The following is a 25,503-nucleotide window of genomic DNA, read 5'->3' on the forward strand; positions in this document are numbered from 1 at the left end:
TGTGTGGATCACAACAAACTGTGGCAAATTCTTAAAGAGATGGGAGTACCAGACCACCTCACCTGTCTCCTGAGAAACCTGTACAAGGGTCAAGAAGCAACAGTAAGAACCAGACATGGAACAACCGAGTGGTTCCAAGTTGGGAAAGGAGTACGACAAGGCTGCATATTGTCGCCCTGCTTATTTAACTTATATGCAGAGTACATCATGAGAAATGCCGGGTTGGATGAATCACAGGTCGGAATTAAGATTGCTGGGAGAATGATCAACAACCTCCGATATGCAGACGATACCACCCTAATGGCCAAAAGCGAAGAGGATCTAAAGAGATTCTTGTTGAGGGTGCAAGAGGAGAGTGCAAAAGCTGGTTTGAAACTCAACATTAAAAAAACGAATATCATGGCATCTGGCCCCATCACTTCCTGGCATATACAAGGGGAAGAAATGGAAGCAGTGACAGATTTTATTTTCCTGGGCTCCAAGATCACCGCAGATGGTGACTGCAGCCACGAAATTAAAAGACGCTCCTTGGGAGGAAAGCTATGGCAAACCTAGACAGCATAGTAAGAAGCAGAGACATCACCTTGCCAACAAAGGTCCGTCCAATCAAAGCTATGGTTTTCCCAGTAGCAACGTATGGCTGTGAGAGCTGGACTATAAGGAAGGCTGAGCGCTGAAGAATTGATGCTTTCGAACTGTGGTGCTGGAGAAGACTCTTACGAGTCCCCTAGACTGCAAGGAGGTCATAGAATCATAGAATAGGAGGGCTGGAAGGGGCCTACAAGGCCACTGAGTCCAACCCCCTGCTCAGTGCAGGAATCCAAGTCAGAGCATCCCTGACAAATGGCTGTCCAGCCTCATCTTGAAGGCCTCCAGTGTGGGAGAGCCCACCACCTCCCCAGGTCATTGGTTCCATTGTCGTATTGCTCTTACAGTCAGGACGTTTTTCCTGATGTTCAGCCGGAATCTGGCTTCCTGTAACTTGAGCCCATTATTCCGTGTCCTGCACTCCGGGATGATCAAGAAGAGATCCTGGCCTTCTTCTCTGTGACAACCTTTCAAGTACTTGAAGAGTGCTATCCTGTCTCCCCTCAGTCTTCTCTTCTCAAGGCTAAACATGCCCAGTTCTTTCCGTCTCTGTTCATAGGGCTTTGTTTCCAGTCCCCTGATCATCTTTGTTGCCCTCCTCTGAACCCTCTCCAGTTTGTCTGCATTCTTCTTCAAGTGTGGTGCCCAGAACTGGACACAGTACTCCAGATGAGGCCTAACCAGTGCTGAGTAGAGGGGAACTAGTACTTCCCGGGATTTGGAAGCTATGCTTCTATGAATGCAGCCCAAAATAGCATTTGCCTTTTTTGCAGCCGCATCACGTTGTTGGCTCATATTCAGCTTGTGATCGACAACAATTCCAAGATCCTTCTCGCTTGTAGTGTGGTTGAGCCACGTATCCCCCATCTTGTCACTGTGCGTTTGGTTTCTTTTTCCTAGGTGTAGAACTTGGCATTTATCCCTATTAAATGTCATTCTGTTGTTTTCTGCCCAGTGCTCCAGTCTTTTTAGTCAAATCAGTCCATCCTAAAGGAAATCAATCCTGAGTGTTCATTGGAAGGACAGATACTGAAGCTGCTCAAATATTTTGGCCACCTATTGCGAAGAGAAAACTCCCTGGAAAAGACCCTGATGCTGGGAAAGACTGAAGGCAAAAGGAGAAGGGGACGGCAGAGGATGAGATGGCTAGATAGCATCACTGATGCAATGAATATGGACTTGAGCACGCTCCGGGAGAGAGCGGAGGACAGGAAGGCCTGGCGTGCTATGGTCCATGGGGTCACGAAGAGTCGGACACGACTGAACGACTGAACAACAAGCCCCCTAGAAGGGGATTACATCTGCCTAATGTCAGAAAAATAGGTGCAGTGTTCGTATTTTGATTTTCTTTTAAAGGGAACTGCCAATAACATTTTTATTACTTGGAAGAAGTGGATGGAAATTTCAGGATTCATTGCCCCATCAGAGGAGATCATGTCTGCCAAATTTCAGAATGATAGCCACAAGGGTTTTTGTGGAAGGGTGGCCTTGACATTTTGAAGTCTCCGAAAGACATACTTATCTCCCTATGTTCCCTGTGGACTATTGTTCTGAAAACTACAGACAGCCTAGAGGTGTCCCTAAGTAAGAAACCAGTAAAGTTTCAGAAGGCTAGGTGCAGCAGTTCATGGGGGAGTTCTTCAATTTGGGGGAAGGAATTTGCTTTCCCTTCCCTTTGCCCCTTCCCCAATCGTTTTTGCGAAAATTTGTATGAAAATGCACAGGTCATTAGAGGTGTTCCCCAGGCAAGAAACCTGCAGTTTCTGAGGGATATACATGCATGCAAATTTAGAATTACTAGAATTTATTTACATTTCACCAATGCTGGCAGCAGGGGAACATGAGTGGGAAGTGCTATTGCACTCATGTCCTGCTTGTGGGTTTCCCATGGGCATCTGGTTGGCCACTGTGTGAACAGGATGCTGAACTAGATGGACCTTGATCTGATGCAACACGGCTCTTAAGTTCTTAAATATAGAGTGCCTCTGAACATATGCAGAATGCTTTTCTTTCCTTTTTTTTTCACTGAGCACTTACATTCTCCCCCACCAATTCTATTCCCCTCCATGCAACCATCCCTCCTCATCCTACCATCCTTCAGCAACTCGTCATAAAAACAGATGTTTTGTGCAACTCTCCTCTACCTCCTCGTTATGCACAAAGCTCTCATCAGATGCTGTGTCAAACACCCTTATTTCACATGGAGATCTTTCTTCCCTTCTTTCTCCCTCTTCAAAATTTAATTGCAAGCATGCTCCCAACAGTGGGCATGTGACAGCAAAAAAAGTAGAGGGAGAGAGGTTTTTGCACTGCCTGACAGTTTTTACTTTTTTAGTCTTTGAGAAAAGGAAACTTTACGCATGGCTAGCACAAAAGCCACTGGACGTAACTGTCTGAAATTCGGCAGGTTCAGTCACCTCCATAGGGGCTGCTGGTCCCCAAATTCCATGCACTTATGTGGAAGCACAAACAAATTGTAGTTCTTTGACAGATTTTCTTGGAAAAAAAGCAATTTTTACCTGTGGCTAGCACAAAAGCCACTGGACCTAACTGTTTGAACTTTGGCAGGCTCAGTCACCTCCATAGGGGCTACCAGGTCTCCAAATTTCATGTACCTATCATACAAACTAAAAATGGTATGGCTGTTTCTATTTTCCAATGCAAGTCAATGGAAAAATATTAAAAAATGGCAATTACAGCTCAAAAAGATCCAGGGCCCATGCCCAGGTGGGGCCCCTCCCCCTATCGATGCCCCTGCATTCATATAATCCCCACCCTCTCACCACAAACCTGAAAACTCAGGATAGGACTGATGACACCCTAAAACAGAGCAGGGCAACTTGCGGCCCTCCAGATGTTTTGGCCTACAACTCCCACCAGCCCTAGCTAGCATAGCTAATGGTGAAGGATGCTGGGAGTTGTAGGCCAAAACATCTGGAGGAAAATGCATTCACATTACAATCACTTCCATTATTCCTCTACATTATAATTGTAAAATGTGAATTATGTTTATCACTATTATTCATAGTGAAAAAATGGTCAGGAAATTGTCAGGGGTGCATTCCATGTAGGATTCCCATAGTGAGTGTGTGTGTGCGCGTGTGCATGCGTGCGCACTGAGCTTAGATAGCCTTTGCGTGTCCCTTTATAATTCCACTATTTTAATGAACTGTTGTGGAATTGCCTGAGAAATGTGATACCATTTAGAAAACTGTCACGATACAAAGGAAAATGCCTAATTTTATTTCATGCCTTTAGTCCCAGTCAGGGCCTTAATCAGCTAACATACCAAAATACAACATCTTCATAAAGTTAACACCAAAATGACAGTCAGGGCCTTATCAGCTGACATATCAAAATACGAAGTTTATACTCATAAAATTAACCACCAAAATAACAAACAAAATACCTGAGTACAATTGCTATGGTACAAAGACATAAAGTAATTTAAAGTAACTTTAAAATTACTTTATTCAGCCCTGTGAAACAAGACGTTCTTGCACTACAATCCTGTACATGTCTACTCTGAAGTAAGCCCCATTAAGCTCAATGGGGTTTACTCCTAGTAAAGTGGGTACAGGATTGCTCACATGCTGGCTGGGGAATGCTGGGAATTGTAGGCCTTTTTTCTGTCTAAACATGCACAGGATTGCGCCCTTAATTTCCTTCTGATCCACTAAAGATAACTACCTGGGTGGTCCTTCCTGGGGAGGCAATTTTCACAAGGAGCAGATTGTGAAATCTGCCAGAAACATCTGCAGTTTAGAGTACGCACAGCAAACATTTTGTTTCACGGATGGGTGGGCATGTCTGTGCGCTGAGTCAGCATCTATATGGGCAGACGGCAGTGAACGCACCAGTCAGTTGTGCTAAACGTGTTGCAGCACCACTGGGGCATGTGTGGCAGCTCATAATCACCGAATAGCAGGGTTGGGAGGGGCCTACGAGACCATCAAGTCCAACCCCCTGCTCAATGCAGGAATCCAAGTCAGGATCACATCCAGTCTCAATGGAAATATTTACTGACTCATTGCATTCACTGTAATCAGTCTTGAGTCTGCAGAAGAGGCACACAAAAACTCAACCCTTTTACAAGATCCATGAAAATATCGGGGCAATTAGCCATCTCAAACAGATTTTTTTTAAAGTCTGTTACTAAAATGGCCAATGTAGGAACGTATGGGATTGCTCCCCATTTTCTGTCCTGAGCTTCTTGGAGAATGGACTGATGAACAGACAGACAGAGCAACGAACGTCCTCTTCCAACCCTTTCCATTTCCTGCCTGCTTTCCCCATCTGCCATGCCTCCTTTCAGATTGTAAACCTGCAGGTAAGAACTGTCCATTTGTAATCTTTCTAAGATGCCTCATCCTCTTTGAGGTGCTTAATAAATGACAGAAAAGGTTCAGATTAAGAAATCTTCCCTGGGCTGCTGCTACTGAGAACGCTTGAGAGCCAGCATGAACGTGACGCACCGGTGCAGCCTCCAAAGTGCACTTCTAGCAGCAGAAGAAACCTCCTGTGCTGACATGCTCACATTCTCAAAGATGCAGGCAGGGCCTTTTTTAACGTGGCCTGTGGCACTAGCAAAACAAAAGAAGCAAGACTGCAGCCACGCTCTGTGTGAGAGTCCATCTTTCAGCTTCCTGGGAAAAAGACCAGAAGGTAGAGAGGAGAGCAAGGGGACTCCTTGCAGTGCAAGCATCAGTGACGGAGGGCTTCCCAGAGGCTGCTCCGAGGCAAGGGGAGGGGGCAGTGGTTCCAGGCCGCAGATCCGAAGCACCATGAAGGGCACCTGGCTGGGAGGCAGAGCAATCTGCTTTGGGGGGCACAATCCAGCAGAAAGGGAGATCTCCTGCAGGAGCCCCGCCAAAAAGATCAGGAGCACCGTGGTGGCCTCCATGCCACTGGGGCGCATGCAGGAGATCTTTCCACCAGATTGTCCCCCACATTCATTCGTGGGAAGCACTGCAGGGGGGCATCTAGATTCTCCACCCCGGGCACCGTATGCCTTGGGCCGGCCCGACTGCTTGCTCGCTCTAGCAACGCTTAATTGGCCCCCTCGAGCTAGAGGGCCCCAGCGCCTTGGGCTAAGCCAAAGGGAAGGGGGCGGAGGACCCTCCAGCAGGCCTCTGTGGTCCAACCTGGCCATGTGTGACCCGGCCCTGCCTGAGAGCAGAGCCCCCGCGAAGCCCATTCCCTCAGCCACGTGGGCTGTGCTCAGGAAGCGCGCGCTCGCTCTGGGCCTGTACTTGTTGCCCCCTGGAACAGGGCCAGGAGCAGCACCACATGGCAGTCAGCCGGGGACCTTCCTGCTATAATTTGGTGGGCTCCTGGGTGCTGGCGCTGTCCTCGTGGGCCTGCAGCATCGTGGGCGTGGGCAGGATGAGGGGCAGGGAGCCGGTGCCTCGCTCGTGCCAGCACATGTCCAGGATGGGGTACAGCTTGCCCTGGAACTCGGCCCGGAAGGTGTAGATGGGCACCAGCTCGTCAGGGCTGTCGGCGTTGTAGAAGGTCAGCTCGCCCTTCTCGTAGTGCAGGAAAACCCCGATGCGCCGGGGCCGGGCCGAGAGGGGCAGCGCCACGCGGGGGCTGCCGAAGGCCTCGTAGACCTTGCCCTCCTTCAGGCCGATGAGCCACACGCCGTGCTCGGGGCTCTTGCTCAGCTTGCCCTTGCGGCCCAGCGTGCCCTTGGCGATGCCCAGGCGCCAGTGGCTCCTGGGGCCCACGATCACCTCCCAGTAGTGCTTCCCCCAGGAGAAGCCCCGGTCGGCCAGGACGCAGTTGCTGCAGTCAAAGCAGTCGGGGCTGCTGCCTCGCCGCTGGAAGAGCAGCCCGCACTGCACCACCGTGTTCCCCTTGGACAGCTGCAGCATGGGGTGGGCGCTGGAGGGGTCCAGCTTCAGCGTCTCCGGAGCTGCAGGAAGGGTGCAAACGAAGACGGTTCCCGAGGGGCCCTGGGCAGCCACCTTCCTCGTGGGAAGGGGCCCCGGCGCCTGCCAGCCAGCAGCCAAGAGGCGATCGCTCAGCTCTCGGGGCTACCTCCGGGAATACTGCCGAAATGGCCCGAGAGGCTGCAACGCGCCAGAGCGCGCCCCAGACAATCACCGCTGGGTGGCTCCGTGATCGCCGCCCCGCCCGCTGTGAGGCCTTAGCCCCACTCGCACACGATACAGCCCCCCGCCTGCCACGCAAGTACACGCTCAAGAACTGTGCGCGGAAGCACCCTGGGAGAAGCGGGCCGCCCTTCCGCCCTGACAGCAGCCGAACCTGGTAGGACCTTGCGCAGCAGGCGCTTCCACACCATCATCTTGATGTCATCTTGGTGGAAGCCCGGCTTGAAGGAGACCGCGCTGAACATGCCTTCGGCTGGGTGCTGGCGGAGGAGCTCAGACCTGGACGTGAACCGATTGCCGTAGTTATTCTCCCCAAGGGGAAAAGTTTAATCACCTACAGCTTTAACTGAACTTAACTTATGATTACATTCCTATCCCGCCTTCCCCCCCCTCTTGCAAGGAGCCCAAGCAGCATTTATGGTTCTTCTCCTCTCCACTTCATCCTCACAACTCTGCAAGGTAGGTTTGGCTATGAGTCAGTGACTGGCCCAAAGTCACCCAGGGAGCTTCCGGACCAAGCGGGACTAGAACCCAGGTCTCCCGAGTTCCAGCTCAACACTCTAACCACTGCACCAACTGGCTTCCTCAGTCAGTTAAATCCCAACCCAAGCCTGATCCACGTTGGGCCTGCAGACCTGGAGCAAGGACTCGAGCTCTGAAGGGCTGCGTTGGCTCCCTCCTCCCTGCAGGCAGACTGGGAGGCTCCCGGCTCAGCAGGCCACACGCTTCATACACGGGAGGTCACAGGTGCCTCTTCGGCACCTCAAGGGAAGGCCTGGAGAGGTCGGGCTGAACGAAGACCCCTCTGCCTGCAAGCCGTCCACCTGGGAGGCAGTGGGATCACCTTTGCTGGAGGATTCTGAGCAGAGGCTGTCAGTGGTGCTCTCGCTGCAGCCAGCCCTTTACGAAGGAGCCTGCAGTCCGGTGCACCCCGGACGTGGGAGCAAGCTCCGTTGAGCCTGGTGGGGCTTCCTTCCGAGTAAACATGCATGAGCTGCAAGACTGACCAAGACACACTTCAGTCTCAGTCGTCTCTGCATGTTCCTAAATGCTGAGCCGTCCAGGGCCCAGTTTGCTTTGAAAGGATCATCATGGATTCAGTCGCATACTTCAGAAAAGAAGACCATCAGCAAGAACAAGACAGAAATGCATCTGGTCCACTCCCCCTTGTCACTCCTTGCGCACAGGCGCACGTTATCACCCCCAGAGGATCCATGCGTGAGCTCCTTCCCATTCCCCGTACCTGGAGGGGAGCGACCCGTATTTCTGTAAACAAGAGATGCAGAAGGACTTTGTGACCTGGTGCTGATAGAGGACAGCCTGGGGCTACAGGGTAGGGAGCCAGGCAGGAGCACACCCAACTGGGCTGAGGCACGCCTCCACCCACATGGAACCCCCGGCCCCTATAAATCCCGGGGGCTGGATCCGGCATCTGCCTTGCACTGATGGAAGGGCTCTGCTCACAGAAGGAGCCTCCGTCCAATCTTGCGGGACACCGCCACCCCCCCCCGCCACAGCTCAGCCCAGTCAGCGGAGTCCCTTGACCCTCCGTGTAGCAGTTTGAGGGGGCCGGGGGGCTCGTGTGGGGAGGAGGCGGGGGAGCCCGCTTCCCTTAGCCCAGTTGCACACGCCTGAACCTGGATCCATCCCTGGGCCTCCGGCATACCTCATGGACCCTCATTTGCAACAGAACTCTCGAGCGGCCTTTGCCAACCTGCTGCCCACCAGATGTTTTGGCCTGCACCAGCCCCAGCTAGCAGAGCCAGTGGTGAGGGAGAACAGGAGCTGTAGGCCAAAACATCTGGAGGGCCACAGACGGGCCACCCCCGCCCTCACGGAACGTGGACGTCTGCGTGCCCTGGATGCCTGTGCCCCTGTGCCCTCCTCGACAACCATGGCAAACTGGAGGCAGAAGGACTCTCGATGGCTAGAGGCCCCCAAGGCCCCCCCCCCCCGGCCAGTCCTCCATGTGCCAGGGGGCCCCTCGCGTGCCCTTGCGCAGCTCATTTGACGAGGCTTGCATGGGAAAACTCCGCAGGTTTGCTTTGCAGGTGTCTGTCTAAGCCAGTGGGATTTTCTGCCTCAGGCAGGACCATGACTTGGGCTGGCCCGGGCTAGCTACGGCAGGCAGGCGGGCTATCGATGGCTCCTGGTCCCAAGGGGTATATGCCACCTCTGGTCCAGGAGGCACCCTGCTTCCGTCCACTCGCTGCTGGGGAACATGAGCGGGAGGATGCTGCTGCCCTCCTGTCCTCCCTGTGGGCTTCCCAGGGGGCATCCAGCTGGCCACCATGGGAAACCTGAGGATGCACTAGGGAGGCCTGGGCTCTGATCCCACACGGCTCCTCCGATGTCCCTGCAGGGTGCGTACCCGTATGAAACCCAGCTGGCCTTCGTCGTTGAGCTTGTGCAGGTAGCTCTCCAGCTCCTTCAGCTTCTGCAGGGTGTCTGCCGTCTGCTTCGCCTGGACCTCGAGGGAGGCAACAAGGCGAGCGGTGTCCCTTTCGATCCACTCCATGAACCTGGCCTTCTCTTCGTCGATGTACCTGTGCAGGTCCTGGAACTGCTTCCGGATCACCCATTTGAAGACATCCGACTCGTTCTGAGGGGGACCCGGTATCACAGTTACCACAAGGAGCTGGAGCTCCTGCGGGGCGTGGGGTGGCAGCGGTGAGGGGGTCTCTCACGCCTCCCCCCGGGGCTGTTTTCCTGACCAGCAAAGGGACCCCCTGCTTGAGCCCTCCTGGGCAGCCGCTGCAGAGGCGGGTGGCAGAAAGCCAGCCGTGCCGGCTGCTTTGACTCCGTGCCCTTGACAGCGAGATTAGGCAGTTAAAGAAACACCCAGGCTGGAGCCTGCTCCCAGCAAGGTCAATACTGGCGGGGCACCAGGTGCGCCAGAAAGGGCGGCCGGGGATGTTGTGGGCTCGTTGTGGGCTAATCCCCTTGGAGGTGTTCCTGCGAGCCGGCCCAGGGACTCCCCAGAAACCTATTAGCAGGGATGCTGATCCAGCAAGAAGGCCTCCCCACGACCCAGACCATCTCTTCTGCACTCCAGAGCTTTGGACTTTCCTGCCAAAACTGGAAATGAATTTGAAACCAAGTATCTTTAAGCAAATTCTCTTAGCGTGCATTGCCTTGCAAAGATTCACATTTCTATTTGTCTCCCCCACACACCACTTTTAAATTTTTATTTTGCCATTCGCCACTGAGGATGCTGTTGGATGTAGGACCTGTAGAAAAAGGGGTGTAGAGAGTTGTATCATATTTATCATATGAATACCCTATATTCAGAAATCTAATTCTGAAGCAAAATCTAAACATTTCGGAAAGGTGGCGCACGTTCCCAGAGCCCAGCTAGGTGCTGAATGCATGCAGAACCATTTCAGCTTGGTTCGCTGGAGGTGGTTGTCTTGAGTGCTCGACCTCAGTCTTGGAAGGGGAGCAATTAAGTAGCTGGGTGGCAGAAGGAAAAGGCGTCAAGCCACCTCCCACATTGAGTGCGGCTGTTCTGTGCTGCAGGAACCTGTCTGCACATCACCAAACACGCCGTGGACATGCGCCATGAGTTGTCTGCAGCCAGTGGCAGCTCCACGCAGCACAGCTGCTGCCTGTCCCACGTGTTTGGGGCTGTGCAGTTCCCCTCTGCGTTTGGCATGGTTCTGTCACCATTTGCTGCAGTAAACACGTCAAGAGTGAAGAGGCAACAGCCATTCCCAAACACCCAGGGATGCACAGAGGCTCAACTGTGGCTGGGCGTGGCTCCTGGATGGGGCCACGGTGTGAAGCACTTCTCTGCCCTCCTCGCGTGACCCGTTTACAGTGGCAAAGAGCATCACTCCCACAGCGCTGCATCAAGGGGCAGGGTGATGCGGGCAGGATGTTCCTGGGCACGGGGTGTTGTCCACCTGCCCGCGCTCACCGTGATGCGTGTTTTGTTGTTCATCAGCTTGCCGACGTGCTCTTCCAGACCTGCCTCCTGCTGCTGCATCTTGGTCATCAGCACGGAGAGCTCCTCCTGAGGAAGCAGAACTGCTTTATTTGGCAGGACCAAGGGAAGGGGACAGGTTCCTCCTGTCCAGAATGCCATTTCTAACGGCAGCTGGCCAGGTGCCTCTCAAAGCAGGGCAGGAAGGAAGGCGCCACCCAGCCCCAAAACATGTGGATTTCAGAACAGATGCGCCCCTAGGCCAAGCACCACTTACTTGCAGCTACTACCAGGAGGTCCCCAAGCGTGAAGGGGAGACATTCCAGAGCGGGGAAGATATGAATATTCTGCCTAGTCAGACATTTGGTCCATGTATTCTAGCCTCCTGCAAGCCGTCGCCCTCCAGAGGTGTTGGACTACACCTCCCAGAATCCCCCAGCCAGCATTCTGGAAAATGTAGCCCAACACCTCTGGAGGGCACTGGCTTGCGGGAGGCTGATCTACTCTGAATGACAGCAGTTCTCCAGAGACTCAGAGAGAGACTCGCCTGGAACCCAAGATCCATTGGATTGGAGATGGAACCTGAGACACTTCCCATGTAAAAGTGGCCTGTGTCCTTCCGCTATGGCCCCTGCCCAGGAAGGGGAAGCGGGGGGGGGGGAGCGCACCCCACCCACCACCAGGCTGCTTTGAATGCAGCTTTTCCTGACATGCATTGTAAAGTGGCAAGAAGGGCTTTGGGTTAAAAAGAGACCTCAGCACCAGCTTTGGGGCATCTGAAATGGCACTCGGGCTCATCCTGCAAGAAACTCGCATGTGCCAGAGACTCGGACCTCTCAGGGAGCCTGCAGAGTTTTGCCCTGAGTTTAATTTGAGCTGGGAGCCCAACTCTGGGCCTGTATTGAATGGCAGGGCCCAGGCCTAGCAGAACCAAAGTGACTATTCAGCAGGCACGTTCAACATATTCAGAAGGCCACTGAGCGTGTCCATAGTGTGGGAAACCACAGCCCCCTCAGCTATCTGGGATGGGCAGGGGAGGGGAGGGGGGGAGAGACCGGCTGCATTCAAGATCTGTGCTGGTGATTTTCAAGCATACTGTCTATTACCACAGGGCCTCCCCCAGAGTCCAGACTTCAGCTACACACTGCCATTCAAACACTCCCCATGTCTGGGCAGCAGAGGTTTGTGTACTTCTGGCTTTATCTCCTGTCCTCCCCAGTATCAGGCACTCCGAGGAACTGGGAGCTCCAGCCTTTGCTTTTCCATTTCCATGACCCTCTAAAGAGAGCCCTCATTGTTTGCCCCCGGAGCGGGGGCTGTTCTCATTGTTTCCAGGCGCTGCTGCCCTTGATCCCACAGCACTTTCAGCCATGCTCCTTATCTCCACGTGATTCCCTTCCCCCTCAAACACACCAAGCACAGCAGAAATACTCTGGATTCTCAACTGGATCTGGAATACATTTGCTACTGGCTTCACCCTGCCAAAGCTGACAGTGACACATCACCACAGAAACGCACCTCTGAGCCCCCGAATCTGCACACCCCAGGCAACCGGAGGAGCTGGGTGGATGCAGCCTGCACAGGCCCTGGGACGAGGGGTGTGGGGAGAGGGCTACACCTGTTCTCTTGGGGCAGCTTCCCCAACCCGGTGCCCTCCAGGTGTGTGGGAGGGCAACTCCCATCATACACAGTCAGCATGGCTGCTGAGCACTGCAGCCAACTCCTCTGCAGGGCACCAGGTTGGGAACAACCGGACTGACTTCAGTCTTCTGTAGCCTGATCTATTTCTTACTAGAATTCCTGCTCTCCGCTGATGTGTTTACAACACCAGAGCACATCCATACTCAGGAACTTTGAACAGTTAGAGCATCACTGGTTTGTGCTGAGCAATCCAGGCTCCTTTTGCCTCAGAGCATCAAACGTGCCCGGTGTTGCTGGACTGGACCAAGGTCCACCAGATCCATCTTAACCAGCAGTGAGAAGGGGGGGTCTTCTGGAAATTTGCCAGTGGCCCCCCTCCTGCCCATGTCTGGCCTAACGCCCCCTCCCCACCACATACACACACACACACACACGCATGCACAACCTGCCTTCATCCGACTGTAGACTGTGGGAATGGGGATGACTTTGTGATGCTGGTGGCTGCCAAAAATGCAGCAGGACCCACAGATCACCTCCTGGTCTTGCTCGCAGAAATGCTTGAGGGCGTCGCGGTGGAGGGAGCAGGACTCCTCATGAGGGTCAGAGTTGTCCGCATTGTGCTGCAGCAGCTGGATGATGCGATGCAAGTCAACGTTGGGCGGGGAGCTGCTGCAGTCCACGGGCGTCCGGCACACGGGGCAGAGGAAGGGCCTCACCAGGTCACCCGAGGTTGCCAGCATCATGCAGGACTTGCACAAGGAATGGCCACACTGCAGCATCAAGGGCTCCTTGAAGAGCTCCAAGCAGATGGGGCACTGCAGCTGGTCCTCCAGCTGATCGACGCTCATTTTCCGGGCCATTTCTCTCCCTTCCCTGGCCCAGTCCTGGAGGTCCACTGCCCGGGGGAGAAACACAGATTGCAGCGGGAGAGGCAGAGATGAGGCAAGCCCTGCCTGGTCCCTCGGGATGAGCAGATTGCCTGCAGCAACAGTGAAGAAAATGAAAGATAAGAGGACAGATGGACAAATCCACCCATTTCGGTTTCCCTCAGTTTCTCATTTTTACAATTGTAAGTTTGGTTCATCCCGATATTGAGTTTTGGTTTTTTTGAACATTTGTGCACATTTTTGAGCACACTGAATACACATTTTATATGCAATTTCCCCCAATATACACATTTTACAAGACATTTTCCTAAATAATAATTATTATTATTACATTTCGATACCACCCAATAGCCAAGCTCTGGGTGGTTTACAAAAGAGTAAAACCTTTAAAATACATTATAAAGTACAAAGCAAATTTTAATGTTATTTTCTCAAACGTGCATTTTTGTGTGCACTTTCCCCTAATGTACACATTTTTGTATTAACTTTTTGACTAGAGAACTGTAATACAAACTCTGGAGAAGTGTGAATTTTGAAGGATAAATGAGTTTCAGTTCATGTATTGGTTTGAAACTGGGAAATTAAGGAATAAATGCAAACTAGGCAAATTTCTCCCCACCCTCCGTAAGAGGTAATGCTACCTCAGGGCAAAGTAAGGCGAGAGTGCCCCTGAGCAGATGCAGAGCAAGATAACAAAGCTAGAATCAGGGGGCACTTGATTGTTCCTAGGGCATTAAGGGTATAATCCTATGCACATTTAGACAGAAAAAGGTCCTACAACTCCCAGCATTCCTCGGCCACCATATAGGACTTTTTTCTGTCTAAATATGCATAGGATTGCACCCTAAACAATCTCAAGAAGGTAGCAGAAAACACAAAGCAGCCAGGCAACTGCCATTCCATACCTTCCAAGAGAAAACGCCTGGAGCACAGAAGCATCCAGATCCTCCCCTATTTGCTTTGGGGGATATTAAAAGAACTCTGCAGTCCCCGGGGCCAACAGCAGCCAAAGGTCCATGCTGAAGGGTCTGACACTTTTGAGGACACACGTGTGTTTGGGAATTGTGCTATGGAGCTGAGAGGATAACAGCATGGGTCTCCCGTTTAAATCAGGGATAGGGAACATGTGGCCCTCCAGATGTTGCTGGGCTGCAATTCCTATCAGCCCCAGCCAGCATAGCCAATGGTGAAGGCTGATGGAAGTTGCAATCCAGTAACATCTGGAGTTGGCCACACCTGGTGGAAATGATTCCAAAATCTATTTATTTTACTGACAACGTTTGCACGCTGCCCCATAACATGAAGTTCTCTCGGAGGCTATCAATGGTGTGGTGGAGGGGAAATGGCAGTAAGACCCTGGAGAGGGGTGGGGTGGGGCTACTGCAGAACTGGAACCTGGGGAAGCTACAGCAAGAGCTGAAGTACTGCGTAGGACGAGAATGTGAGAAGGACTTTCACATCTGCCAGCCCCCTTGAGGAACTGGAGGCAGAAGAACAGGATACAAATCTAGTCGGCTCCTTAAACAAAAGGGCGCGACAGGGCTAGAGAGACACGGAGCGGGAGGAACGAAAGTCAGGGGGCCAGAGGCGCCCAGACACAAGCCGCTGCTCGAGACAGAATAACGAGAGGCCCTGGGCGGAGCCAGGGGCCCCCGGCCCACTCCACAGGCGCGCTGGGGAGCTGGATGGGGTGGAGATGTGCTCCGGGCACATTTTTCCGCAGGGGCTCCCCTCTGGGGCCGAATTTGCTCACGCGGCCCATGGCGCCAAGCCACAAGTTCTGGAGCAGACTAACCCTGAAGAAACGGGGCGGGATGCAGCGGTACGTTGCAGGGGACGGGCGCGCCCCGCTGCCGAGAAGGAAAGCCCCCCCCGCCCGGCGGGGCCCCTTGGAAGCCGCTCCCTCCGCGGCGCCCTGCCCGGGCTGGCAGAAGGGGGCCGCGGCCCTATGGCAACGCCGCGCGCCGGGGCGCCCTCGGCCTCCTCCGCAGCCACGCGGCGCAGGCTGGCGCTCGCAGCCCCGCATCGCGCCCGTGGCGGCTGGGGCGCGCGAGGGCAGGCCGACGGCCCCGCGCGCCTTCGGGGGTCTCGGGCCCCAGCCGGGGCCTCCTGGCGCGCGGAGGCGCCCCGAGCCGGCCCGCCGCGGTGCTGGGCTGCGACCCCCGTCCGTGGCCGTGCTGGCGGGGACGATGGGGCTTGCAGTCCGGCCCCTCTCCAGGGCACCGGCCCAGGGGAGGCTGCTGCAACGGCTGTCCCGGAATCTCCGGCGGCAGCGCGGCCGCCTTCGCGAGAGGCTCGTCGGCCGCGGCCGCAGCTCGGCGCCCGCTGCCCCGGCCCACCGCCGCGCTGGAGGAAGGGGCTGCGCCGGCTGGCGCCGGGCTCTCACCCGCGGCCCTCCTCCGGGGAGACCCCGCGCGCCGCCTGCCCGCAGGAGCGCCCGCGCCGTCCCTCGGGCCGCCTCCGCCGCCTCCGCCCGCGCGCCCCGCAGCGCCGCTTTCTCGAGCGCCGCCCCGCCCCGCCCCGCCCACGCCGCTCCGACGAGCCGCGCTGCCCCCGCCTCAGCCTGGCCGGCGCGCCTGCTGGGGCACGCGCAGCGCGCTCACGCGGGCGAACCCGCCTCGGCCACGCGGGGACGCGCAGGCGAGGCGAAGGGAGCTGCCAGCGGCGCCCCGCAGGACCCCGAGCGGCTCCCGCCGGCGGCGCGCCCCGCCTCCGCGCCCGGCCCGCGGCCCCCGGCCCCTCGGACGGCGCCCGGCCCCGGCCAGCGGCCCGTCTGCGCGGCGCTCCGTGCCGCGCCTGTGTATCCCGGCCGCGCCCGCGGCGCTGCGCGGCGCGGCGCGGCTGGAGACGAAGCTGGCCTCGGGCCCCGCACGCGCCCGAGGCCGCAGCGGCTGGGACGTGGCCGGCGAGGGGGGCGCCGCCCGCCGGGGCCCCCCGAGAGGGAGCGCGCCCGCCCGCCGGCCGGCCGGCCGGCCGGAAGCTCGCCGCGCGCGCGCTCCCCGCTTCCGCGCGGGCGGCGCATGCGCGCAGGGCCCGGTGCGGGCAGCGCGATGCGGCGGCGGGGCGCGGCGGCCCCGGGCGGCCTCTACGGCGCGGCGGCCTCGGTCCTGGAGCGGCTGGAGCGCCGGCGCGGCGCCCTCCCGGCCCTCGTCTACGGCAGCCGCTTCCAGGCAAGCCGTGGCGCGGGCTCCGCGGGCGGCGGGCGGCGGGCGGCGGGGGGCGGGCGCGGCCCGTTGCCCCGGGCGCCTCCGCGCGCAGCCGCTCCCTCGCCTCCGCCGGGCGGGGGGCGCGTCGACCCGCCCGTGAGGCGCGCGGGCCGGGCCGGGCCGGGCCCCTGCAGCCCTCCGGGCCCCTTGGCTTACCGCTCCTGGCAGGGCGGCTGGGCGCTGTAGGCCGAGGCGCCGGGGGGCCGCAGGGGAAGGCGCCGAGGACTGCGGCCCCTGCCGGCGAAGCCCGGCTCGGCTGCCGAGGCGCGGCCGGCCCCCACAGCGGCCCGCCGCTCCGCGAGGCCGCCGGTTGCCTGCGGGCGGGGAGCGCCAGCGAGGGGCTCCGGGCCCCCCCGCGCTTGCGGCCCGCGCTGGTCCTCCGAGGCGCTCGCGCCGGGGCCTCGTGGCAGGGCGCGCCTTGCCGCCCAGCCCGCTGACGGGCTCCCCGCCTCTTCCAGGACGCCCGGCTGCTCTACGCCCTTGTCTCGGGGACACGCCGCTATTCCCCCGTGCTGGACTCCGTCTTGGACGCGGCGGGGCTGCTCCGCGCTGAGAAGAAGCTGCAGCCGCAGCTGGCCAAGGTGAGCGGGCGGCCCCGGCCCCCACGACGGCCCGCAGTCCGCCGTGAGGTTCAGGGTCTCGAGTGCCGACAGCGCCCGCTCCTGGGGTTGGCAGTGGGGTGCCGGCAAAGAGACGTGCTGGCCTGGCTCTGTGCCCCCGTCCTGACCTGCTTCCCTCCTGTCCATCGCTTCTGGTGTCGCTCCCCCCCCCCCCGTGTGCTTTGGAGAGGGCAGTGGAGATGTCTTGCCCCCTTAGCAAGAGCCTGGGGTGCAAATTTGCCCCAGGGGGACTCAGAGTGCCTTTAATAAAACCCAGCAGGGAGAGGAGAGGAGGGCCTGTGGGAGTTCAGCCGCCCCTTTGGTTGGGTTGCCCTCGTTTTAGCTTTTCTCACTTCTCTGTCAGGCAGGAAATCCCTGCACTCCGATGCACATTGTCGTTCCTGTGTGGGGCCTGTTTGTTTTTATCTCCTGCTGCTGTCAAGAGAGGTGTTCGCTCACTTTATCCGTGGCAGGAGCAATTGATCTGCAGGGAACCCTTTTCCCTTCCTCTCTGAAAATCCACCAGCAGCCTCCTTTCCCAGAGAGAATCTGACGGCTTATATCTGGCTCATTCGGAGGTCCCATCTTGCTTCCTGCTCTCTAGGGCCTGCTAGCACTTTGTGAATTTCTATGCCCATCCCAGAGGAGCTATTTTGTAACGGCATCCACAACACATCCTCTACATTCAAAATAGGCCTCCAAAGGTTGGGCACCCCGGTCCCCACCAGCCTTCCAGATGTGTTGGACTGCAACTCCCATCATTCCCAGCCCACATGGCCAGTGGTCAGGGGTAGTGGGAGTTGCAATTCCTGCAGATATGGCCCAGCAGAGGCCTCCTGGGCTCAGTCCGGCTGGGCCAGCAGTGCCTCTGGCCCCCAGCGAGCGCCTCAAGGCCACGCTGCCCCTGGCCTGCTGATGCCGCCCCCTTTCCTCCCCAGGTGCTGGTGTACGACTTGCTCTTCGGCAAGGGGCTGCGTGGCGGGGGGCGTGGCAAGGCCCTGGTGCTGAAGCACCGTGCCCGGCTGCAGGCAGAGCTGGCCCGCTTGAAGGTGCGGAAGCAGGTGAGCCGCAACGAAGATCTGCTGCCGCCAGCAGGAGGGGCCGACCAAGGTGTGTACCGGGGGCGGGGCTTAGACAGCGGCAGGTGGGCTGCAGCTGGAAAAAGACAGGTGTCAAAACTCAGGCCCTTTCCGCTTTTGATGGCATCATCTGCAGCCTCTCCCAGCCCTTTGGAGAACGTGCACGGGTTGTGGCCGGCTTCCAGGGAAGGTGTTTTGCACAGCCTCCTTGCGGTCCGGAAGTGGGGCCTTTCCTGGTTATACAGGACCACACTCTCGGCCTGTGAAGATGTTGGGAGAGGAGAGGAGGGTGTCCCTAAGCCAGGCCACATGGGTGGAACAGGGTCTTAATTTGAGAACCAGATGTTCCGGTCCTTTTCTTTCCAGTCCCTCGGGTGCCACGCTATGTCCGAGTGAACTTGTTGAAGACGTGCGTGAAAGATGTGGTGGACTACTTCAAGCGTCAGGGGTACTCCTACCAGGGCAAAGCGGCCAGGTGAGTGTGCCCTGCACCACCTCCTGATGGGGGAACAGGTCATCGCTCTCTCTCTCTGGTTGGATTTGGCCATAACACTAAACCGGGGGTGGGCAACTTTGGCAGGTTTTGGGGCCAATCCCCCCGCCCCACTGCTGTGTTGCCAACTTTCCAGGAGCATGACTTTGCCTGAAAACAAGGCAAGTGTTGTCTGTGCACCTTGTTTTAAAGCAAAATAGCCACTTTTTGCCACTGCAGTGCTGAAGTTTGGTGACAGACCACCATTTCTTTTCTTGCTGCCGCCAAATTTTGGTGCCGGTGGGGCAGTGCAGGCTTCCAGAAAGGCCAGGATGGCCACATGCAGGCCCACCCCCTGTGCTTGACCATGGCTTAGTGTTGGAATAAGAAGGCTCCCTGCCTGCTCCGGCGTGCCCACGAGGAAGAGAACGGAAAGTCCTGCTTCTGTTTTAGATTGATTACAAGTTGACGTGTCACTGGAAACAGGGTTAGGCAACTTGTGGCCCTCCTGTTTTGGTCCAGAGTTCCCATCAGCCAGTGGTGAGGGATGCTGGGAGTTGGATGCTGGGGGCCTCCCAGACCAAAAGATCTGGGAGGCCCCCAGTGGCCCAGCCCTGGTCTAAACACAAAGCCTCTGGCTGACCTTCATCATGGTGAGTGGGAGCCAGCTGGAGAGGACTTCCAGGTGCCTCCGTGTGGCTGTGCTTGGAGTGTGGGCAGGGAGGCACACAAGCCCAGGAAAGGCGCAGCTCATTCTTGCAATGCTCATGGATTGTCTGGCGCTGGGCCCAAACCAGCCTGGTCTCTCTGATGCTTCGTCCTCTGTGGAGGAGCAGTAGGCAGAGAGCTGGAAGTCCTCCCCTGCCTCAGGGAAATAAGACTTTGCCCTCGGTGGGTGGGCTCCTTCTGCCTCAGTTTCCCTGCACTGGGGGGTGGCCCTGCTGGTTTCTGGGCGATCAACCCCCATCCCTGTCTTTTCAGTATGGAGGGGGTCAGCTCCTTGTCGGGGAAGGAATTCCTGCTGGACTCGGACCTTTCGGAGCTGCTGATCTTCCCTCCACAGACGGATCTTCACCAGGACCAGCTCTACATGGCCGGACACATCATTCTTCAGGATAAGGTGGGCTGGGCTGGAGCGCTTCTCTGTCTGTGGGAGAGGAACGGAGTGAGGAGCACCCTCTGACAGCCGGCCTGGACTCGCTGGCTCCTCCTCCTTCCTTCCAGCGGTGGCTTCTGGGTGGTTTCAAGCCAGCTGGGAGAAAACCTCTTCAGAGCACTTAGCTGTGGACATTTCTTGTGCTGGTCTCTTGGGGCTTGGTGTGGGCAAGGGACCGGGGAGGCCAGCATTATGTGATGGCTCGGCAGAGAGCTCACCGTGAGCTGAGAATCTCTGGAACGCTCAGTTTTCCTTATTTTTTTAAAAAAAATCTTGCTGATACTGGGTACTGTTAAATTTTCCAGAACAACTCCTTTCACTACCCACTTTTTACCATATGGAAATACTCATAACATCAAGTAACTGCAGAAAAGAAACTTCTCCTCTTGAGATAAATGTAAACTTATCCTTAGCGGGCTGTTTATCTATGTGTGCGTGCGCGTGCACGGAGGAGAGAAAAACATGGGGGCACCAGCTCCATTTTCCACTCCAGGGGAGGGGCGTGGTGGGGAATAGCCTAGCCATGTCCAGCGTGCCTTGGATCTGCTGCTGACAGGGGCCAGGTGCGTCTCAGGCTAGTGTACTGGGGCCTTCTGAGAGACTTGGGGGTGTCTCTTCCAGGCCAGCTGCCTCCCTGCTTTCCTCCTGAACCCCAGGCCGGGGTCCCATGTGATTGATGCCTGCGCTGCCCCTGGCAACAAAACCAGCCAACTGGCTGCTGTGCTGAAGAACAAGGGGTAAGAGGGCCAGCCAGGGGCCAGCAGTGGTGGGAGGCGTCTCTGGGGTGTTGGCCCAGCTGGGGGGAACAGGCAGCCTTTGACAAACCCACTTGCCGAGAAAGTCTTTGATCAGGAATACCCAGGGGGTAAGTGTAAGAGCCTCGTGTGGCGCAGAGTGGTAGGCGACAGTATTGCAACCGAAACTCTCCCCATGACCTGAGTTCGATCCCAGCGGAAGCCGGGTCTCAGGTAGCTGGCTCAGGTTGACTCAGCCTTCCATCCTTCTGAGGTCGGTAAAATGAGCACCCAGCTTGCTAGGGGAAAGGTGGTCACAACTGGGGAAGGCAATGGCAAACCATCCCGCTACAGTCTCTCAGGAAAACGCCAGCGCAAGCGGTGTCCCTCCAGGGATCAGCAGTGACCCGGTGCTTGCACAGGAGGAACCTTCTTTCAAGTTTGCATTGCAGCAGCTGAATTAGGCTGCCAGAAGAAACCTGGAGTGGATGTTCGGGAGAGTGTCTGTTCTCTCGTTCTTAACGGCACCTACAAGGGGTTCTTCCGTTCCCTTTCTCCGCTTGGAGGGAGGGGGGCTGGTTGCACGTGCCCCCCTTCCCCTCCCTCCGCACCATCCTCCTCCTGGAACGCAGCAGCAGCAGCCCTAGCCCTTCAGCCCCACCTGCCCTCCCGCACCCTAAGGGATGATTCCTTCCAAGTACGCCCCAGTCAAGAAACTCCTGCCACTTCCTTTCAACCGCAGGTACATTTTTTAAATGAGCAACAAGGATTGCTTTGTAAATGGACCTGGCTGCCTAGCTGGGAGAAGGCAGAGGAGGCAAAACTTCAGACCTCCCTTCGTTCCCTCTGCGACTCCAGCTCTGCAGCCTTTCTTTATTCCCAGCCCACTTGCAACTGACTTCTTTCTCCCTCACCCCTTCTTTCCACACTAGAAAGAAAGACATAGTGGGCATTTCACAAGGCAGGCAACCTGATGCCCTCCAGATGTCTTGGACTCCAACACCCATCAGCCCTGGCCAACAGCCAGGGTGTAGGGGAGCTGTACTCTAACACGTCAGAAGAGCACCAGTTGCCTGCCCCGTGTAAGGCAAGGGGGCGGCATTTCCTGTGTGTGAGGCGTGCGCATGCAACGGTCGAGAGCGCTTTCAGTCTCAGCCTTTAACCTATGTCCAAATATGCTGCTAGTCTTTATTAACATTTGCAACAGTATGAAACTGTCTCTGTCCAAATAATGCATTATTTTGTTTACTACCGAGCTTGTGGTTTCTACATTCAACATTTATTTTTTCCTCTTCTCAGATGGCAAAAACCGAGATAGGTTTGGCACAGGGTGGGTGCAACAGCTTGCAGAGGTCTCTCTCTCGTATTGGCTGTATTCACAATTTGGCTTGTACAAACAAACACATTTATATGATGTCTCCCTACCTGGGAGTAAGCTTCACTAAACAGACTGGAGCAGCCCTGCATTAGATTGCTCTGTAAATGTAAATTAAGTTTAGGTTTGATAAGTAAGTACCGCGTACATTTCACCTTTCCCCAGGTTTTTTCCCATGGTTTCAAAATTTCTGGAAATTGTACATCTCTAGTTCAGAGGCTCTTTTGCTATGTTCTTGCTGACTATTAGAAATTATTTTTGGCTGCAGGGCATGGACATAATTTGTGGACCCTGGGACCTAGCCACGGCTGCTTTGCCTTCTGAGGAAGTGTGATACCCTCTGGAGCGCTAAGTTTACTGTCCCACCTCACTCAAGGGGTTTGTCTTGATCTGTCTGGATCCCATAGGGACACTGGTAGCTGCCTTGCACTGAGTCAGATCCTGGGTCCATCTAGCCCAGTGTTGTCAACATGGATTGGCAGCAGCGGCTCTCCAGGGGTTCAGGCTGGAATTCTCCAGCCCTCCCTGGAAATGCTGCCGGGGGTCGAGCCTGGGCCTTCTGCATGCCCAGCAGGGTCTCTTCTGTTTAGCTGTGGCCTCTCCTCAAGGCTCCCTGCCAGTTCAGAGAGGAGAGAGTTCTCCCTGTGTACTGAAGGATGTTCTGCTCTCCAGGGTTGGGTTGGTTGAGCTGCAGAGCAGACATTCTGCTGCTTCGAAGGCCTGGGGCAGAGAGCCAACGCTGCTTCGTCAGGTCTGCCCTTCGTGAATGTCCTGCAGAGAGGCCCAGCCCAGCTCCGCCCTGACGGGCTAGTAGGAGCCATGCCCAGAAGGGCCAGGAAAGGGGCCGATGCTTCCTGGCTCCTGTGGAGAAGTTGTTGGTGCTTGCCCAGCTCCTCCATGGTGGCTCCGCTGGGCTGCTTCTCTGTCTCGCTGCCCCATGGCATCCGGGGCTCCCCGTGCCCAGTAACGTCTTCCCTCATTTTTAAATGCAGCCGGATCTTTGCCTTTGACCTGGACGCCCAGCGCCTGGCCACCATGAGCACCATGATGGTCCGGGCAGGGGCCACCTGCTATCAGGTGGCCCACCAAGACTTCTTGGCCACAGACCCCACTGACCCCAAGTACAGCAAGGTGCAGTACATTCTTCTGGACCCCTCGTGCAGCGGCTCAGGTGAGAAGCAGCAGTGTCCAGCGTGACACTTTGCTAAGCACAGGCAAATTAGGCAGAAAAGGTGGAGACCCCCAGCAAGGCCGTATCTTCTCCATGATGGTCTTCATCTGATGAGGGCGCCGATCACCAGCTTCGTACCATAGGCAGGCTGGTATTCATCCCAGCTGGAGGGCCCCTGAAAGCTCAAGGCAACCATCTTCTGCACCCAGGAAGAGTAGCTGGCCGCTGGCCAGGGGAACTGAGGATGGCTTTTACAGAGGGCTAGATAATGGTGGCGCTGAGAACGCTTTTTGCCTGATGGTTCCCAGCCACGGTGGCGTGGTCTCTCCACCGTTCACCCAGCCAGATCTCAAGCAAAGGGAGGGTGGGTCGTGGCTGGCGGTGAGCAAAGCTATGAGCGGGACCTGGGCCGGAAGGGAGCTTCAGCCAGGGCCAACCAGTCTTCCTCCACTGCCGCTGCAGGGATGGCCAGCCGGCTGCCGGCTGAGGAGGGTGCGGCCCTCCCGGAGCGGCTGCAGGCGCTGGCCGCGTTCCAGCAGAAGATGCTGGCTCATGCACTGAGCTTCCCTGCCGTCCAGCGGCTGGTTTATTCTACCTGCTCGGTGCATCAGGAGGAGAATGAGGACGTGGTGCGGGCTGTGCTGGAGCAGCGGGGAAAGGATTTCAGGTAAGGGACAGGTGACTGGGCTAAAGCAGTGCTGGGGAGTTCTGGGCGCAAGAAAGCTCGCTCTTCCGCCACCATCCCAGGGCTGCTAGAGGAGGGGGCTTCCACCTAATGTCCTGAAGGTCTCCTTCCTCAGGGGCTTTGTGTTTCCGCTCCTGGATAACATAACTACTCCTGACTCCAGCCGACTTAGGGGCGCTTTAGCAGCACCAGGGCTGCTGCAGATCTTTGGGGGGAACTGCGTTCTTTTAAGTGCCATAACCTCATTCATGGATGCCCAAGACCACACGTGGGTGGGGCGAATGCCACAAACTGCTTCAGAAGCCCCATTTGATGTAGGGTTTAGCAGGAAAGGTGCCCTATGGCGGTGGCTGTGCCAAGTCCCGCTGCTCTGCTTGTCTTCCCTCACAGGCTGGCGGAAGCCCTCCCCTCCTGGCCCCATCGTGGCTTCACCGTTTTTGCGGAGGCCAAGTGCTGCCTCCGAGCATCTCCAAAAGAAACACTGACAAATGGGTTCTTTGTGGCAGTACTGGAACGGTGGCGCACGGGAGCCTGCGAGGCAAGGTGAGCAAGAGGGATGCTCTTCGTACTGCCCCGGAAGCCGCCCAATTCAGTCACTGATGGCGCTTCAGGTTTCAGACCCATAAGGCTGCCGGGGAGTGTCCCCCCCCCCATGGGCCAGTCTTTCAGGAGGGGGATTCTTGGGTACCCTGCAGCGCCTTTGATGTGCCCCTGCCGCTAGACTTCTGTGCCTGTCTGTAGGAGTGCTGAAGGGCCCCATGTCGCCTGGCGCTTGCTCCTGCAGTGCCATCACCAGGAGCGCAGCAAGTGGCAAGAGGTGCTAGGTGTGTCGGAAATGGAAAAGCCTCCAGCAGGTGGTACTTGGGGGGGGGGGGGTGCGCGCACGCGCAAACAGCAGCAGGCCAGGGCTGTGCAACTTGTGGCCCTCCAGATATCTTGGCCTACAACTATCAGCCCTAGCCATCAGAGCCAAGTAGGCCAAAGCATCTGGAGGGCCATGAGTTGCCCACTGCTGCTTAACGCTATGCATTTTGCTTCGTTGCATCGGGGTGGGGAATGCTTGAAGTGATGGGACATATGTTTCCCCCTGCCTTGCTTCTAGCCCCCCGCTGCTGCTCACCAGGGTCAGTAATGAGGTAGGAGCAGATGTCCCTCCTGCGCCCAAGAAGAGGAAGAAGCGGCACACGAGAGGGCCTTCGTTGAAGGAGCGAAATCTCGGCAGGGGGAGAGCACCACAAGACAACACGGTGGACCTCAGCCCTGGAGGCTGCAAGAAGAGCTCTTGAGAACGGATGGGGATGAAAGCGGGCACAGATCTAAGATGTCCCCCCCGTTCCTTTCCCAGCATGGCCAAATGAAAACCAAACTGACTGCTGTGGTGGGCCTGCCCGAAAAAGGTGATAGCTGCTGACTGGCGTTCCCCCGTTCCCAAAGGGCAAGCTGAATTGGGGCCGGGCGTGAGTGAGTGAGGCAGGGATCTATATATGCTTAAGGGCTTTTTGGGAAGCGCTGCTCTTTTGTAAATAAATCTCGCCATTTTCAGAACTGCATGGAAGTGGGGGACATTTCCTCAGCTTGAGCAATGACACAGTTGGCTCTGCTCTCTCTGGGCTGGGCTTTGGCCAAATCCTGTGCACTTTCTCAGACAGGCAAGAGATCATTCTAAGCCTCATTTGCCACAGATGATGAATAGGTTTGTCTGCCTAGGGGAGGGATGTCAGGGCCTTCGTGTCTTCTACTGTTCCCTCCTCACTGCTCCCAGCACGTACCACTACAGTACGTAGCTGCTGGTCCTTCTAGGCTGGCCTATGAAAAGGCTTCCTGGCTGCATCTTGCAGGCGCTACAGTTACTAGCCCCTTTCCTGAGAG

At 56.6% G+C, this 25,503-nt stretch overlaps 2 protein-coding genes across 8 annotated transcripts; one reads left to right on the forward strand and one right to left on the reverse strand.

Annotated features, from left to right (window-relative positions):
• Positions 1 to 3,803: 3,803 nt before the first annotated feature.
• Positions 3,804 to 15,632, reverse strand: TRIM50 (tripartite motif containing 50). Of its 3 annotated transcripts, none has more exons than XM_084823397.1 (7): positions 15,544 to 15,632; positions 12,720 to 13,249; positions 10,624 to 10,719; positions 9,076 to 9,306; positions 7,948 to 7,970; positions 6,859 to 6,983; positions 3,804 to 6,505 (listed from the first exon to the last, which is right to left on the reverse strand). In XM_084823397.1, exons 2-7 carry the CDS (start codon positions 13,128 to 13,130, stop codon positions 5,904 to 5,906), a joined length of 1,488 nt encoding a protein of 495 aa, XP_084679523.1. In that variant the 5' UTR covers positions 13,131 to 13,249; positions 15,544 to 15,632; the 3' UTR covers positions 3,804 to 5,903. The 3 variants fall into 3 exon arrangements, with proteins under 3 accessions (XP_084679523.1, XP_084679522.1, XP_084679521.1); XM_084823395.1 differs by lacking the exon at positions 15,544 to 15,632 and adding an exon at positions 14,063 to 14,189 and having other exon boundaries at positions 3,810 to 6,505; XM_084823396.1 differs by lacking the exon at positions 7,948 to 7,970 and having other exon boundaries at positions 6,859 to 7,012.
• NSUN5 (NOP2/Sun RNA methyltransferase 5) lies at positions 14,576 to 25,184 on the forward strand. 5 transcript variants are annotated; one of them, XM_084823401.1, is made up of 11 exons: positions 14,576 to 14,979; positions 16,822 to 16,944; positions 17,901 to 18,072; positions 18,408 to 18,516; positions 19,495 to 19,633; positions 20,291 to 20,406; positions 22,771 to 22,949; positions 23,412 to 23,616; positions 24,025 to 24,177; positions 24,376 to 24,488; positions 24,737 to 25,184. In XM_084823401.1, the coding sequence occupies exons 1-11, from the start codon at positions 14,854 to 14,856 to the stop codon at positions 24,772 to 24,774; spliced, it is 1,473 nt and encodes a 490-aa protein (XP_084679527.1). In that variant the 5' UTR covers positions 14,576 to 14,853; the 3' UTR covers positions 24,775 to 25,184. The 5 variants fall into 5 exon arrangements, with proteins under 5 accessions (XP_084679527.1, XP_084679524.1, XP_084679529.1 ...); XM_084823403.1 differs by lacking the exons at positions 14,576 to 14,979; positions 24,376 to 24,488 and adding exons at positions 15,707 to 16,073; positions 16,204 to 16,327; XM_084823400.1 differs by lacking the exon at positions 14,576 to 14,979 and adding an exon at positions 16,105 to 16,327.
• Positions 25,185 to 25,503: the final 319 nt, after the last annotated feature.

The sequence above is a fragment of the Heloderma suspectum genome, chromosome 16 (assembly GCF_057233095.1).
Source record: "Heloderma suspectum isolate Gila_16-S chromosome 16, 16-S_ref, whole genome shotgun sequence".
In the NCBI taxonomy this organism is placed as follows: domain Eukaryota; kingdom Metazoa; phylum Chordata; class Lepidosauria; order Squamata; family Helodermatidae; genus Heloderma; species Heloderma suspectum.

What these genes read in the sequence shown, in the direction of transcription:
- TRIM50 (XM_084823395.1), bottom strand. Translation starts at nt 14,096, where the DNA reads ATGCTTCTGTGCTCCAGGCGTTTTCTCTTGGAAG. An exon ending in GCCAGCTGGGTTTCATACGG is followed by an intron (nt 7,971 to 9,075) that starts GTACGCACCCTG and finishes TCTTGTTTACAG; the next exon opens with AAATACGGGTCGCTCCCCTC. An exon ending in GCTGCGCAAGGTCCTACCAG is followed by an intron (nt 6,506 to 6,858) that starts GTTCGGCTGCTG and finishes CCCTTCCTGCAG; the next exon opens with CTCCGGAGACGCTGAAGCTG.
- NSUN5 (XM_084823402.1), top strand. Translation starts at nt 16,178, where the DNA reads ATGCGCGCAGGGCCCGGTGCGGGCAGCGCGATGCGGCGGCGGGGCGCG. An exon ending in ACATCATTCTTCAGGATAAG is followed by an intron (nt 19,634 to 20,290) that starts GTGGGCTGGGCT and finishes TGTCTCTTCCAG; the next exon opens with GCCAGCTGCCTCCCTGCTTT. An exon ending in ACGGGAGCCTGCGAGGCAAG is followed by an intron (nt 24,178 to 24,736) that starts GTGAGCAAGAGG and finishes CCTTGCTTCTAG; the next exon opens with CCCCCCGCTGCTGCTCACCA.